The sequence below is a fragment of the Trichechus manatus genome, unplaced genomic scaffold (genome assembly GCF_000243295.1).
Source record: "Trichechus manatus latirostris isolate Lorelei unplaced genomic scaffold, TriManLat1.0 scaffold00002, whole genome shotgun sequence".
Classification (NCBI taxonomy): Eukaryota; Metazoa; Chordata; class Mammalia; order Sirenia; family Trichechidae; genus Trichechus; species Trichechus manatus.
Window position 1 is genome coordinate 10,438,097 of NW_004443938.1, and position 17,477 is coordinate 10,455,573.

Sequence of the window (17,477 nt, forward strand, 5' to 3'; positions counted from 1 at the left end):
GCACGTCACAGCTGCGGGTCTTATCATTCCGAGGGCCAGGCTGCAGGAACAGTGCTGATTTGGGATATGCTGTTCTCCTGGCAGAGGGACAGAGCAAGAGAGTGGTCGGGAACACGTGACGCCTCTTAAAGCTTCTGCTTGGATCTGGTACTCTGCCTTCCACTCCCTTGGCCCAATCAAGTCAGGTGGCCAAGCTTGACCCTGGGGTGGGGAAATATGGTTGCATACAGAGAGATACTACCACAAGTCACATGGCAGGGGTGGGGTGTCGGATTCTCTCACAGAGAGAGTGAATAGCTGGGAACAATAATACAATCTGTCACAGATAACACTGTCTCATGATGTGAAAAGGTCACTAAGAAACAGCCCCAGTTCTCCATTACTTAGTAACAGACCAAGTCCAACAACAGACCAAATCCACTGCTATCAAAGGCCTGGGCACTCTCAAATCCTTGCCCACTCCTTATCTGTCTGGACAAGCACACGCATTCAGCTTCTGAGTAAATGGCCGCTTCCCAGACTCGCGTCCCATTCAATGCATCCTTCACCATAGATGAAGTACTGTAAGTCTGTAAGATATCTCTCATCTGACAATGGAAAGTTGAATTGACTGGTTGGTGACTAGATACAGGGCAACGAGCAACACCCTACATATAACAGGTAGGAAGTAATGTCAAGCTGATGCCAAAGAAAAATTTCACCTTTACTAGAAATACGCAAGAACTTTGCTCGGCGATCAAAACCGGGGGCCCAGCCAGGGCAGGAAGCAGTCCTCTCTCTCGACAAGCCCCAGTGGGTTGTAGATGACGGGGAACACTCCTACAGATGATGCAAGACACTATTATCATCAAGTTGTGCCTGTGCGGGAACTATGGCAGACTGACATTGTTTGGTTCCATTTTTCCAAGTGTGTCTTAAAAAATTACAGTATGTGAATGCTAAAATGCTAAAAGACACGTCTGTGTGTCTAATAGCACCCCTCTTCATTGGGTAGTTAACTAATGTTTAAAATCTCACCCACTCTTTGGATTCTCTCCAATTCTACATAACTTTCCATGAGTTCAAATCACTTACCTCTTTTGTACTGTGTTTTGATTTTTGGACTTCTCTTTGCAGAAAGTACAGTTACACTGCCGGTATATTCAGAGAGCTCACAGTTCTTATCACCTGTATTTCTAGCTATCTCATCCGCAGAGTCAGACAACAGCCGGGCACTTTGGCAAGTGGAAGACCAAGGACCAGCGAGACCAAGAGCCAGAGTTTACTCACCTACAGAAGGAGTCACATCCAAATGAAAGGTAACTCAGCATTCACAAAACAACCAAGCCTCAGAGTAGACCACCGGGCTGAACGTTTGCTCCACCCTACCTACTTCCTCTCTTGTGCTCCATTTGGAAAGCCCTAGGCATCGCTACAATCCTACTCTGTCATGAATTTCAGTTATCTTCTCTAATCCAGAGCAAACTTGGGTGGCATAAAACTAGGTTCTTAAAAAAACAGTTGCTGTCAAGTCAATTCTGACTCATGGTGACCTCATGCATGCAGAGTAGAACTGTGCTCCATAGGGTTTTTAATGGCTGTGACCTTTCAGAAGCAGATAGGCAGGTCTTTCTTTTGCAGTGCTGCTGGGTGGGTCCGAAATGCCAACCTTTCAGTTGGCAGCTGCACACTTAATCATTTGTGCCACACAAGGACTCTAAACTAGGTCCTTGGGTCCCCCTAAAAAGTACCAGGATCCCTGGAGTCAGCAGTGGCATGGGCTAGGGCTGGGCGGTGGCTGGAGCTCTTAGAAGAGAAGAGAGCTCCGAGCCACCAGGTCTCCTGGGGCTGTTTCAGATCCAAGCAGATTCTTTCAAATTCATTCTAACCTGTACTGTACTCCCATGCTGTGCATCCCCAAGCTGTGTGTCCCTGAGCTTCTGCACACCCCGGAGCTGTGCAGCCCCATGCTGTGTACTCCCTGCTATGCAGCCCTAGGGTGAGATGGAAATTGGAGAAGTCTTTAAGGACGAGGCAAGTCCCTGGGCGATGCAAATAGTTAATGCACTTGGCTGCTAACTGAAAAGCTGGAGGTTCGAGTCCACCCAGCAGTGCCTCAGAAAAAAGCCCTGGCAATCTACTTCCGAGAAATCAACCATTGGAAACCCTATGAAGCACAGTTCTCCTCTGACACACGTGGAGTCGCCATGAGTTGGAGCTGACACAACAACCGGTGGTCTTGGCGGTGAAGGGTGAGGTAATTGACACGGTGATAGAGTCACACGGTGAGAACTTCCTCCAAGGCAAGAATTACTGGAAGAGGTTCTGCGGGAAGTCAAGGGAGAACTCTGGGCAATTCAGCCTTTGGGCCTGAAGAGTATATATGCAGAAAGGATGTAAGCTAATGTCAATGAAAGAACTTTGTAAAACGTTTAACGGAACCACGTACACGTAAGGTTTCATGGTGGTCCTAATGTTAACGTAGGCAGGATTGGAGTTGCCAAAATATTAGTAAGTGATGTAAGCCATGATGATAGATACACAAAAATTATAATGGGATCCTAGTTTGGTTCTGGTGTTGGAGTTCAAGTACAATGGCGGCACCACTGGCCTATATTCCTGAGTTACTGAAAAGAGGTACTTTGCCTGGTATCCCGTTGTAGCGGAATATAAGGGTTTCTGAGATACAAAACCATGGTTTGATCAATAATATGACTGAATTCAGCTATTAGCAAGGTATTTTAATATGAGATGTGAAATATTTCTCTTTTTGAAGATAATACTTTGCTTTTCTGTGTACACTATATAATTTAAAAGGTTAGAGATGGACAAGTTCAGTTTGAAGAACATTTGTTTGAAAAACCAGAGCATCCTTGGAGAAATATGTGATTCCAAGTGGGGACTGGAATTGTACAAGATGAGCCTGGAAAATGTCATTGTACTAAAGGCTAAAGAGCAAGGAAGTGATCAGAAACTACTAGAGCCATGTCAGAAGGACTCAGGGATCAACATAAACAAGCTTGCTCTGCCCAAAGATGAAGGGGCCCTGGTGGTACAACGGTTAAGTGTTTGGCTGCTAACCGAAAGGTCAGCAGTTCAAACCCACCAGAGGCTCCACAGAAGAAACACAGGGTGATCTGCTCCCATAAAGATTACAGCCTAGGAAACCCTATGGGGCAGCTCTACTCTGTCACATGGGGTTGCTATGAGTTGGAATAGACTCCAAGGCACTGACAACAAGAAGCTGGGGCAACTGGAGCATCAATAAAGCAATAAAGCAAAAATCAATCAGTAAAGATAAATCGATAAAGGTCATAACTGCAAAGGATGGAAACCTACAATATGCTTAAATTCAGGAGTTCATAATGAGGCTCACACACACACACACACCTCAGTGATCACCTCTGAAGAATGTAGGGAACCAACTCATTATTTTGAACTTATTCTGAACATAAAGAAAGAAAGAATTACGCATGTATCCTGCCTTTCCTATATGAACTTTATCTCGGTAACCAAACAGTTGATGGGAAAAGTTGGTCTTTATATAAGCATTCCAGTAAGAAGGAAGAAGGAGTGGTAGATGGAGAACACTGTCATCTCGTGACCTCCATTGCATTACCACGCGCCGGCTGTGTTAGCAATGGTGGTTCACAGCACAAAACGAGAGAGCAGCAGACACTCGGGATCTCTCAGTGGAAACGCAGCAAACCACTTACGAAGCATCGTGCCACAAATATCAAACCTGAATCTAATTAAGCTCTAGCTCCACCTACCACTTTACAGGAGCTATAAGAGACCAAAGAACATGTTAAAGGATGCTGAGGGATATAATGAACAAAATTTAGACTGCAGAAAACGCTACACGAAAAACAAACAGGTTTTTTCACCCCTAGAAGCTGCAGGAAAAGACAAAAAAACCCAGAGCAGGAACCTAGAGATTAAAGAAAAATGAATATCAACTAATCACACTGTATGAACTTTATTAAGACCCTGATTAAACAAACAAGCTGTAAAAAATTGTAGGACAATCAGGAATTATAAACACTGACTTGATATTTGATGTTAAGGAACGTGGTCAATTATTTTTCCTTAGAATAATGGTATAGAGGTTATTTTTATATTTTATATGTCATATATCACCGCCCTCTCCATCTGCTCTCACAGCTGGATCAAAGGCATGAATATCTGTATTCAATTTTAAGAGTCAAACGGATATTGTGTTGCTATTCATTTAGCAGCCCTGGTGGCGTAATGGTTAAGCACTCAGCTGTTAACTGAAAGGTCAGCGGATCAAACCCACCAGTGGCTCCAAGGGAGAAAGATGTGGCAGTCTGCATCCGTAAAGATTACAGCCTTGGAAACCCTACGGGGCAGCTCTACTCTGTCCTATAGGGTTGCCATGAGTTGGAATTGACATGATGACAATGGGTTTTTGTTATTATTATTATTGCTGCTCATTTAGCAGTATTCTGAAGATAACTGCACACATAGTCCCAGAGCTAAGCATACATTTATATGTTTCTATTTTAGAGATGCAATCTGAAGTACTACCAGATGGAATGACCTACTGACTGGGATATGCTTCTTAAATAATCGTTGGGGCGGGGGGTGGGGGGAGTAGGTGGTAGATAAAAGGAGATTTCTCCTGAGTTAGTGGTTGTTGAATCTGGTGGCATACATACAGGGATGCATTAAACAATTGTCTCTACTTTTGAGCACATTAGGAATGTTTCATAAGAAAAAATTTAAAAGGAAAGAATAAGAATAAAGGGAAACTCCTTTGAAAAATAAACCCTAAACAACCAAACCGAACAACAAAACTTGGCGTTAGTAACAAAATGCCAACAGAGGTAGCACGGATTCTAGAGTCAATTCCTTAGGGAAACGGAAGTATGCCTTCAAAGCTGGCTTCTAAGTGGGCCCATCTGTTGAACTGCTTAAAGGGAGTGTTGAAATGACTTGGAAGCCACTAGACTCCATAGCTGAGATCTTCTACAAGCACAGTCTGGTAGAACAAGACCCTTACTTAATTACTTAGCATTGTTGAAACGGTCTCTATAGTGCACACGAATGAGAAGCTGGGTAGGTGGGTATGGGAACAGTGTTGACTGGTCACACCCAGGACATGTAAAAGCAGCTGACTCTGGAACATTTTATTTAACAAGCCATCAGCACACAACCATTTCTTTCTGTACTCTTGATTCAGATCTTACATATGCTCACCACTTGGACTACATGTGAAATATCTTCAGGACACTGCTAAACTAATACTGAAAATGTTCACTTGGCTATTAAGATTGAACGCAAACAATCATACCTTTGATGTAGCTGGAGGACCGATAGCTAACGTGAGATAAGAACAAGGCTACAAGGGTACATTTTCTCCCTAAAAGGAATATACAGGTCAAATTTGCTCAGTCAAGGCATGGCAGAAAATGACTAGTCTTAGTAGTTAAAAAGATCATGTTTTATCTTTACCAGGTATCTATGATCTGTAAAGGAGCGCTGGTGGCACAGTGGTTAGGAGCTCGGCTGTTAACTAAAAAGCTGGCAGTTCAAATCCACCAGCTGCTCCTTGGAAACCCTATGGGGGCAGTTCTACTCTGTTCTTTAGGGTTGCTATGAGTTGAAATCGACTTGATGGCAACTGGTTTTTTTGGTTTTATGATCTGTAAACCAAGGTACATCAGTAATCCACCGGCAACAGTGACAACTGGTTGGCTGAAACCTCTGTAAAGCTACTGCTTGACGCTTAACTCAAGAATGAAGAAAGAAAGTAGAAACCTTAATATATCCGACCAAGTTCCAGAGTGCGGGGCGGGTGGGCAATAAAACCCACAAAACCTGTTTCTAGTAGAAACAAACTGAACGCTACCAGGAAAACAAAATTAACAGCCTAATATTCTTCAAGGTTTAAATCAAGATTCATACTTTCTAAAAATTCTTCTCTAACATGGCATGGCCTTTATAATAATCCTTCTGTTATTTTGCATTCACTTAGTCTTCGCAGCTAAAACATTGTCATTTATTTGTTTATATGCTATTCTCTAATTATTCAGGAGCCGCCTTTCATGCACATGTTGTACCTTCAAGTACATATCAAATCTTCTTTCACGGGCAAAGACTCGGCTTTTAATCTCCCTGTTTTACTTACTGCAGTGACACAGGGGCACCCAAACGCCTTTGTGGAAGGAAGGAAAGAAGGGAGGGAGTAAGAAAGAAAAAAGAGAAGGAAGAAAGGAGAAGGGAAGGGAGGAAGGGAGTTGGTTAGGCTGGTATATGTAAATCTAAAGGCGGAAATATTCCATCACTGCTCAAGCTCTTGTTCATATAAATAGTGTTTCCCAGACTAAATTTAAAGATGCATCTTTAGACTAAATTGTACGTCAGCAAAAGGTTTAATTCAAAGTGTGTACAGTCAAGAGATAAAATATTAAATACTACTGGGCCTGCATTAAGTAAAGAATAATTCAATAATGGTGCAACTATTTACAAGACAGACTGAAACAATGAATTAATCTCAGCTATGAGTTGAAATGGACTCAAAGGCAACGGGTTTGGTTTTTTTTGGTTTGTAATGCTGTTACAACTTCACAGTCATTTCTTCTGTCATACATCTTATGATTCTTTCCAACGTATTTGTATTTTTTTAAATTTTTAGCTAAGCCAAACTAAAAATAACTTAGAAGTTTGGTAATATACATATAATTCTAAGAAACAAAATTTAGTACATAAATGTCAAAGAAATAAATTCACCCTCTTTAACCATATTTGTTACTAGTAATAAATACAATTACCTCCGAGTAGTTTGAGGAGAGATATTTCCCATTGCATTTGGCAATACTCCTCAGAATTTTTAATGCTTTCTCGCCTTTCTTCCGAGTGATGAGCCAGCGGGGGGACTCAGGAACCACCCTGACAAAGAAGAAGGCTTCTTGGACTTATGTCTAGGAATTTCAACACCTAAAAAAGCTTATGACTTGAGTTTTCCTCTCAAAATGGATCTTGCAATTAGATACATGTTTAGAAGATTCTGAAAAGTTTTACTGGTAGATTATCTTCACAAGTTTATAATGGAAGGACAAAAAACTGCTAACTTGATAATTGGATTACTCATAAAAATAAGCATATTCAATATTCAATAATCATAATCAATATTACATAGCTCTTACAAGGCCAGGCTACTCTAGAATTTACTGTCCTTGATAACACATATGAAAGAATTGGGATTTGATGAGTATTTAGGAAAAGGTTAAGAATTTGGTGTACGTAAATGGATTTGTCCACATATTAAAATTACGGGAATGATTAAAATATGTTTACTTTAATATGGTGGTGAAGTGGTTAAGAGCTCGGCCGCTAACTAAAAGGTCAGCAGTTCAAGTCCACCAGCTGCTCCTTGAAAACCCTATGGGGCAGTTCTGCTCTGTCCTATATATAGCGTGGCTATGAGTCGGAATAGACTCAACAGCAATGGGTTTCGTTTGGGTTTGGGTTACTTTAATAAGAATCAAATGCATACAGCTGTAGCCTTTTGATTACTTAATTTTCTGATGCTCTTAACATTTTCTTCCTCCTCAGAGAGTTTCTCTCTTATGGGGCAGTTCTGCTCTGTCCTATAGGGTCGCTATGAGTCGGAAATGATCGACAGCAACAGATTTGGTTTTTTGGTTTCAAGTAACATGAACATGCTTAATAGAATAATCAGAGAAGCAAATAGATTTGATTACATTTAATTTGCATGTTAAAATATTAGCAGGCAAAGTTTGTTGCTTTGGAGTTTTCATGAAGATAATGCAAAGTAATGAAACATAATGCAACAACACTGTAGAATTTTGTGTTTTCGTATTTTATTGATTTACTTTAATGACAGCTATTAATCAAATGATTAACCTCTGTGAGTTCTCAGAGTCCATGGGTTGTTTGTGGAGATTTTAGAAACTCTCCTTTATCAACTTGATTTTCATGCTGGCTTGGAAGCATAGATTCTACAGTTCTGTGGTTTGCTGTTGTTGGGTGCTGTCGAGTCAATTTTCAACTCATAGTGATCCCATGTGACAGAGCAGAACTGCCGCATAGGGTTTCCTAGGCTGTAATGGCTACGGGAGTAGATGGCCAGTTCTGTGGAGTAAATGCATTAACGACCAAGAGCACATTACCAGTAATACAGGAGGAAGAGAAAGTTGGGCAGCGTTATGGCCAGCTGGATCCCTTGCCAGTTGGGGATAAAGTAGGCAACTCCAGGGAGAATTATGATTCCAAGTGTGAAGAACATTTGAATTACTATTCCCACAATCCTCCTTTGTTTCGAACCTACTATTTCTGTAACTGAAAGAAAACAAATACAAGAGATTAGGGGGAGGCTCAAGATCAGCTCCAAAATAAACAGTCAAAGAAATATTGTACCTGCCATAACCAGTCACATTGTTAGCTACTGTAGTTCTCTTAAACACACTGAGGCTTCCATACTGGCTGCAAGGATGGAGATGTGGTTGCCAGAGAATGTACATGCCGTTCTTTCACTCTCCTCTCTGCCAATTATCAACAACTATTTACCACATACACATACTGGCTTTAGGAAAGCGCAAACAATGATTATCTTGAAAGGTAGTTATAATTACCAAAACATAAGTATAGTAACTTGGCTAAATTTTATCACTGTGTCTAGAAATATTTACAGATGATAGTCTCTTTAGGGGATTCATTATAAACATTTTGTTGTTGTTTGGTGCCGTCAAGTCAATTTCTGACTCACAGCAACCACATGTGACAGAGTAGAACTGCTGCATAGGGTTTTCTTGACAGTAATCTTTATGGAAGCAGATCTCCAGGTCTTTCTCCTGCGACTCTACAAATAATGCTCTTTCATTATCACGAGATAGTTTCTATTAAATGAAAATCTTCCCTGCAGTGTTGGACTTCTCATTTATGTGATATTTCTTTAAAAGTCAACAGACAATTCTGTCGCTGGCATCCTTCCCTCCCACGCTCCTTCCCACCACCTGGTTTCTTCTATTCTAATGATCCTGGGATATGCTACCTTACTGTTGCCCTAAGATCACGACTTTGGAAACTCACCAAAACTTGGCTGTCTTTAAAAATGCCTCACAATCCAAAGTTATCACCTCTGCATCAGCTGGTGACGATCAACCCCTCCTAGCACTCTCTCTCCTTCCCCTACCCATAGAAAGATCTTCAAATGATCTCCAAAGTGGGCACTGCTTGGGATTCAGCTAGTAGCAATGGGACAGAGTGGAAGCCTAAAGCAATAAGCCAAGACGAGCTTTCTCATTTCCTAAGGCAGGTGACCGATACTGGACACTTCTCAAAATACAGTCAAAGGTAGCAGTCAGGGCTTTTCCAAGTCCTATGAGCAAAGACTAAGGGGAAACTTTTCGTTTTGCCTACCCAGTGGTCTAACTTTCCAGTTATGGACGATAGCAAAGGTTCCTAAATGAACTTTTGATGTTTAGGTCATATCTCCCACATGGTAAAAGGCCTCCACTTGTACGGCAAAACAAGAAATGCTGTGGTAACAGTATGGTGGTGCTGGAAGGTAGTATCAGCCCCATATTTCATAATGTCCCATACGTGGTTCCCAAAGTAAGGGGGCATTCCAGTTTCCAAAGCCACCAGAATTCTGCCCCTGCGCTCTCTTTGTAGAAATAATCACTGCAGCTGCAGTGAAGCCCCATTGCACGTAATCGTTAGAGGTGCATGATTCAGGCTGACTACCTGGGTACTTCACACTCATCTAACCCTAGTTCTCACGCAGAGAAGAAGGTGTAACAATCACTTACCAATCACATAGCAAGTAATCCATGTCCCCTTTCCAAACACACCTTGTAGGAAGCGGAAGATCACGAACACAGGGAAATTTGGTGCAAATGCCACCACAATACCAGTGAGGCCAACACCAAAACAGGATATTAAGTAAATGACTATTCTGCCATACCTTTTTGAGAAAGAAAGAGAAAAGGAGATCACCTTAAATATTTTCTTCAACACAATGAAAAAACCTTATCATTTTAAGCATTGCTAGAAAAGTTTTACATACAGAAAGTATGTCCTCTAGAATTTCCTCATTATAATGGAGATGATTGCTGGAGACTCTAAGTTTTGTTTTATAGTAAAACAAGAACAAATGAAACACATGCCTCTGAAATAACATTACAAACTTAAAGCATCTTTTGTGATTGGAGTTTCCAAAAAGATGACAACAACTTTTGTTCTCACACCCAGTCTCTCTGGCAGCACAATTGTGACACCTGCCGCCATTTTTAGTGGGTGGAGTCACCAGAAGGAACAGGTAGAAAGAAGCAGAGATGGTGCTTTCCAGTCTGACAGCCTGGGCTTGAATCTGGCGCAACCATCTATCAGTCAGTTGTTTTGACAAATTTCTTAAGCTCTTCAAAACTCAGTGTGTTATGGATGGAATTGTGTCTCCCCAAAATACGTTGTAAATCCTAACTCCTGTACTTGTGGAAGTAATTAATCCCATTTGAGAACAAGGTTTTCTTTGTTATGTTAATGAGGCCATATCCTCATAGGGTGTGTTCTAAGCCAATCACTTCTGAGATATAAAAGGAGCAGGTTAGGCACAGAAGCAAGCCAGCACAAATGGGGAAAGATTGATGCCTCGTGGAGATCGTCAAGAACCTGAGGAAGCGAAGTTGCAAGAGACAAGGACTTCCTCTGGAGAGGACAGAGAGAATCTTCCCCTAGAGCCAGCACCCTGAATTTGGACTTCTAGCCTAAACTATGAGAAAAAAAATTTGTTTGTTAACGGCCCCCCTCACTTGTGGTATTTCTGTTACAGCAGCACTAAGAAACCAAGACATTCAGGTTTTGGTCGTTTTTGTTTTTTCACCTCTTCTACAGTAGAAAGGATCAAATGCAATGCTAATGTGAAAGCTCTTTACAAACTATACAGTTTAAAACCATCGTGAATTACTCTTAATTTTCGTATTTTTATTTTCCCCATTTACATTATCATTGAATAGGAACAGGGAACAGGGTCTCATACCTACTATTCTGAGAGTCTGATGTTAATTGGTGAACGTTGTCATCAATGACCTTTAAGTGATTTGATTCTATGACATTTTCCATAGAAATTTCCCCAAAATTCACACACACACACACACACACACACATAGTGTCTTGCTTCAATCAGTGGAGTGGAGATAGAAGTAGCCTTAGTTGATCTAGATTTCTTATTCATTCTCTGCCCTTCCTACACTGTCCACTCATAGATGTGTGGCTTAGTAAATTATTTCTTGTCCTTTCCTACAAGGATGTAAATCATAGATATGGGAGAAGAGAAAGGGCTGAAAGATAGTCAGCCCTGACACAGCTCTGTCTTTCTCCTGGTCTCACCCACCCTGCCCAAAGCATCAGATTATCTATGAGGATGATGCTCAATCCAGTCCTAGGACAGAGAAGGGAAAAACCCGTCTCTTTAGCTGAGTTAATTTACTCTGGAGATACGGTTATTGGTCGTGTAAGAGAAAAATGCAGAAGAAGCAAAATCTAATTTTTAAATTAGGAGAGGTAAAAACCAAATTAAGCAAATAAATATTTAGAATGCATAACTCAATTCCAAAAGTAGCCAGTTAGTGCAGAAAGTGATACGTGGGGGAGATTAAGAAAGACAAATGAAGTTTCGAAGGGCTGTAAGTGGAAACAGTAGAAAAAGACACAGATAAAAGGGATGAAAAGGGGGAAACAGCATTAGATACAAAAAGATAAGGAAGAAACTCATATGCAGAGAAGAGTTGTGGGGAGTGGAAAGAAAAAAATGAGAGAGAGAAAGAAAGTGACAGAAGAAGAAACCGTAAGGTTCTACCCATTTTGTCCCGGTTTGATCAAATTCAGATCTTCGATTGGCTACAGGATTTGGGGCATTTTATTGTCCTGAGTTAGCTGATTAACTGCTGTTCACAGTTTTCTAAGAGACGCCCTTAGCATCACCACCGAGTGGCATGGTCACCATGATCCACCAAGGCTGGACAGGCACGACCAGAGCAATACCAAACCACATACAGCCAAGGGCCCAAGACTCCCTACCCCATCCTAAGGGGTTATGAGAAGTTACTAGATTATTGCAAGTATTGCTCTAGTTAAAATTGGAATAAAGGAATAGAGTAAAAAACATGAACACAATAACAAACGTTAAAAATATTTGAAACAAAAGTATTTAAATAGAAAGGCACGACTGTCTTGAATACACACACTCACTATGCCTGCCATTAACGGGTTATATTTATGATGGCTAAATAATAGATAAAACTCCTTTAATGGTTTTTGGAAAATCTTTTTTTTTTTTTCCAAAATTTTAAATTCAAAGAATAAAGTAGAAGAATTTCTTTTTTTAAAATTAAGTGAAACCAATTTGGACTGTGCAAATCTGCAGGCTATGACATTGTAACTAAATTGATCAAACCACAACCAGTGAGTTGTTACTGAAACACATCTGATCTATTCCGCAGTGATCCACACACTCACCTGTCACCCCAACCATGATGTCACTACCTTAGGGGTCTGTGTTTTCAGGCCCACTGGGAACCACACCATCTCTTTGTACAGTTAAAGAATTAAGAAGACGAAATTTAAGAAGGAAAAAAATTAGTCAAACCAAACAAGGGTGAATGCCATGAATGGTGGAATTAATTTATTTTACAAATTTAGCAAAAAATATTTTTTTCCTAGTATTTAACATAAGACATTTTCATCTCCATTTGTGTTCCCCCAAAATATGTTAGAATCCTAACCCCTCTACTTGTGGACGTAATTCCATTTGAGAATAGGGTTTTCCTTGGTATGGTGAGGCCATACCAGTGTAGGCTGTGTCTTAAACCTAACCACTTTTGAGATATAGAAGGAGATTAGGCATAGAAGCAAGCACAAATGGGGAAAGACAGAGGCCACGTGGAGATCCCCAGGGAACATCAAGAATGCTAGAGAAGCTGAGACAAGGATTTTCCACCAGAGTGAACAGAGAGAGCCTTCCCCTAGAGCCGATGCCCTGAAATCAGACTTCTAGCCTCCTGAACTGTGAGAAAATAAATTTCTGTTCATTAAAGTCATCCACTTGTGGCGTTTCTGTTATGGCAGCACAAGATAACTAAGATAATTCTGTATTATCATGATGTAAGACGTGTTGACAAGTCCATACACACCTGTCCGCTGCATAGCCTAAGGTGAACGCTCCAGCAAGGAAGCCGAGGTTCAGGATGGCTTGGGTGAAGTCCAGCATCCAAGCATTGACACACACGAGGTTAAACTGGGAAAACAGAAAACACACATGGACTACTGAAATTTTTATCCTAAAACACCTTGTGTTTTGTGTAGATCAATGATCTTTAAACATTTTTGCTCATATACTTCCCGTATGCGTATATGAATTTTGAAAATGTATCCTGTCACAGGCACATTTTTACACTGACATAAAAAATTTTTCACTGTAAGTTTAAATAACTGCAACGGATGCAATGTCCAGTATTTTTTAAATGCTGTTACATCATTCTTTTAAGTGTATCCACTAGGGTCTAAAACCATAGCGATTTGATACCAAGGTGCACCTGACCCAAGTCATGGTCTTTTCAATCTCTTCATATGCATGTAAAAGCTGAACAATGCAAAAGGAGACAGAAGAAGAATTGATGCATTTGAACTGTGGTGTTGGTGAAGAATATCAAATATATCACGGACTGCCGGAAGAACAAACAAATCAGTCTTAGAAGAACTACAATCAAAATGTTCCTTAGAAGCTAGGATGGTGAGACTTTGTCTCATTTACTTTGGACATAGCAACAGGAAGGACCAATCGCTAGAAAAGAGGGTCAGCGAAGACAAAGGAAAACCTCCATGAGTTGGTCTGACACAATAGCCTCAACAATGGGCTCGAACATATCACAGATCATGGAGATGGTGCAGGGCTGGGCGACATTTTGTTCTGTTATACAGAAGGTCGCCATGACCAATGGCAACTAACAACAACAAGTCTTCATTAAAAACAAGTTCTTTAACAGTCTAAAATTTTATATCAATATTTCTTGTCTTTGAAATCTTATTTTCATTTCCATATATTTTTATCCTAATGTAATATATTTGATGTGGAAAATAGTTTCTTGATTATCTCATCATATTTTCTGTGTGCAAGAAATTACGTATAGAAATAGACACATAATTATTTAAAGAAATTCCTGTGAACGTAGTCACTAAATATTAGAATTTTTTCTGATTGGGTTATAATTACAGTTACTTTAGGACGATTGATAACAACATAAGATATCATGCATTTTGATAAATAATTATTTGCAGAAGTAAAATTTTGTTGGAAATGAACCTCTTATAGTTCCAGTTATTTTTCCAGTTACTTCATGTAATCTGTGGATGAATATTATTTATTACTAGAATGACTTAAAGCTCAATATAAATAACAATTCTATTCCTGTTTTTCATTTTTATAAATTCATATGCCAAGAAACCTTCTCTGTATAAATAAATTAATGGGCATAGAAGGAGTTTTGTTAGAGGACTGTTACTCAATTCTGTGACCTCCTTCTCAGTTATATGCCAAGAATCACATAGTGATCTATCATCAAAAATTATTTTTAATTTTTTATTAGCTTACACAACATTTAAGTCCCCCTACAATTTCATTTCTTGATATGGCATGACTCAAAATGAGAAGAAACAGCTGCAAACATCCATTAATAATTGGAATGTGGAATGTACGAAGTCTGAATCTAGAAAAATTGGAAATTATCAAAAATGAAACGAAAGCTATAAACATCCATATCCTAAGCATTAGTGAGCTGAAAAAACTGGTATTGGCCATTTTGAATCAATCATATGGTCTACAATGCTAGGAATGATAAACTGAAGAGGAATAGCGTCGCACTCATCATCAAAAAGAACATTTCAAGATCTATCCTGAAGTACAACGTTGTCAGTGATAGGATAATATCCATACGCCTACAAGGAAGACCTCATCCAAGCCGTGGTGTTTTCAATCACCTCACATGCATGTGAAAGCTGGGCAATGAATAAGGAAGATCAAAGAAAAATTGGTGCCTTTGAATTATGATGTTGCTGAAGAATACTGAATACACCATGGACTGTCTAAAGAAGAAACAAATCTGTCTTGGAAGAAGTACAGCTAGAATGCTCCTTAGAAACAAAGATGGTGAAACTATGTCTCACATACTTTGGACATGTTATCAGGAGGGACCAGTCCCTGGAGAACGGCGTCATGCTTGGTAAAGTAGAGCGCCAGCAAAAGAAGAGGAAGACCCTCAAAGAGATGGATTGACAAGGTGGCAGAAACAATGGGCTCCAGCATAACAATGATTGTGAATGGCACAAGACCGGGCAGGGTTTCGTTCTGTTGTGCACAGTGTTGCTATGAGTCAGAGTCAATTTGATGGCACCTAACAACAACAACAATCTTGCTGTAAGAAAAAATTGGAAACCACCAGACTTATAAAACATTGTTTACTCAAGTCACTGGAGTCATTTACTTTCTTTCTCAATTATCGTTGTTAGCTGCCGTCAAGTTGATTCCCGACTCATGGCAATCCCATGCACAATGGAAGGAAACGCTGCCCTTTCCTGCACCATCTCTGTGATTGGTTGTGGATTGGACTGTTGTGATCCATAGCATTTTCATTGGGTGATTTTCAGAAGTACATCACCAGGTCTTTCTTCCTAGTCTTTCTTAGACTGTAAGCTCCGCTGAAAGCTGTTCAGCATCATAGCAACACACAAGCCTCCACTGACAGACAGGTGGTGGCTCTACATGAGGTGCATTGGATGGGAATCAAACCCAGGTCTCCTGAACCGGAGCAGAGAACACTACCACGGAATCACCACTGTTCTCAATTCTATATTACTCTCTTAATATCAAAACCCATATTTCAAATTGTTCCATTGTCTGGTGCTCCACAGATTTTGAAACCCCACATCAAGGCGTCATAGTAAGATGGCAGACAGGTCCGATGTCTTTTGTAAAGTGAGAGGACAGTTGTGCAGTGGGAGCTGGGTCCTCGTCACAGGTATATTCTCAGGCAGGTCTGTTTTGGGAAAGAGGACCTGTGTGAGCTGAGGATCTGAAAATTGCTTCTGTTAAATGTATGCAAGCCCCTGAGCTCCTTGGATGGTCTTTTCATACCTCCAGTGGTACACTTACCTCAGTCTGAAGCTCACTGCTTGAGACTGTAGGATGAAGAAAAAATTAATGCATTGGAACAGGAATTATGAGTAGCCTCTTATATACATATTCATAAACAAACTGTCTTATTTATTCAGAAAACCCAACTTCTTATCTTACTTCTACAGCTAATGACATAGTTGAAAAAAATTAGAGGTAGGAATAGCTAGTCCAGCTCACAGAGTTGCTGGGAAGATTAATTGACATGAAAGAAATAAAAATCATTACATACATGCATAGTAGTAGTAATCCTGGTAATTTAAGTGTTTTAACATCAATTTAGGTACTAGTTTCTCAGAAACCAAAAACCAAACCCACTGCCATTGAGTCAATTCCAACTCATAGCAACCCTAAAGGACAGATAGAACTGGCCTACAGGGTTTCCAAGGCTGTAATCTTTATGGAAGCAGACTGCCACAGCTTTCTCCTGAGGAGTGGCTGGTGGGTCTGAACCACCGATCTTTCAGTTAGCAGTTGAGCACTTAACTACTGTACCACCAGGGCTCCTTCACTAGTTTCTCAAGGCACAATAATTTTATTTTAAGCAAACTTGTAGATGATTATTTACCTGAAATAATTTCCCATTGGAATTAAACATGTAAAGAATGCAACTAGAATAAAAGCACATAAAGTCTCAGAAATCCAACTGGCTATTTTACCACCAGAGAAAACACAGCATTTTGTTTTAGAAAAGTATGTAACAACAACAACAAAAAAACCCTCAAACCCGTAGCCATCGAGTCAGTTCCGACTTACAGTGACCCTACAGGACAGAGTAGAACTACCCCACAGGGTTTCCAAGGAGCAGCTGGTGGATTGCAACTATTGACCTTTTGGTTAGCAGCCGAGCTCTTAACCACTGCGCCACCAGGGCTCCAGAGAAGTATTAAGTAGTGTCACAGATATAAATCCAAACAACAGAATTTACTTCATCCAGCTAGACTTCAACAATTTGGTTAGCTACCAGAGAAATACAATGCACAACGGGTTTTCATCGACGACTCAGCAAGGTACAGCGAGAGCTGTCTTTTTAATAAATTTGCTCAGTTGATTTTGAATTGCATGAATTAAAATGCCCTCCAAATACTTTTTAACCCCCAAATTTTCTTTAATGTAAAACTGATTATCTTTTTTCATTCTCTCACAAGAGAAGTAGCCAAAAAGGATTTTATAATACTTCATGTTAAAATAAATTTAAAATAAATGTCTACATGATTAAAGTGCTATAATATCTTAACATTTTCTTAAGTCCTTGTGACTCAGTGCTTAAGAGCTCGGCTGCTAA

General features: G+C 40.1%; 1 protein-coding gene across 1 annotated transcript in view; it reads right to left on the reverse strand.

Annotated features, from left to right (window-relative positions):
* Positions 1-17,477, reverse strand: part of SLC22A3 (solute carrier family 22 member 3) — a 112,537-nt gene that overhangs the window by 53,861 nt on the left and 41,199 nt on the right. Inside the window, exons 2-5 of the mRNA XM_004368794.1 lie at positions 13,158-13,261; positions 9,780-9,934; positions 8,139-8,307; positions 6,777-6,894 (exon numbers count right to left, since the gene is read on the reverse strand). Of these exons, the coding sequence (XP_004368851.1) occupies positions 6,777-6,894; positions 8,139-8,307; positions 9,780-9,934; positions 13,158-13,261 (546 nt within the window). The remainder of the gene's footprint in view (positions 1-6,776; positions 6,895-8,138; positions 8,308-9,779; positions 9,935-13,157; positions 13,262-17,477) is intronic.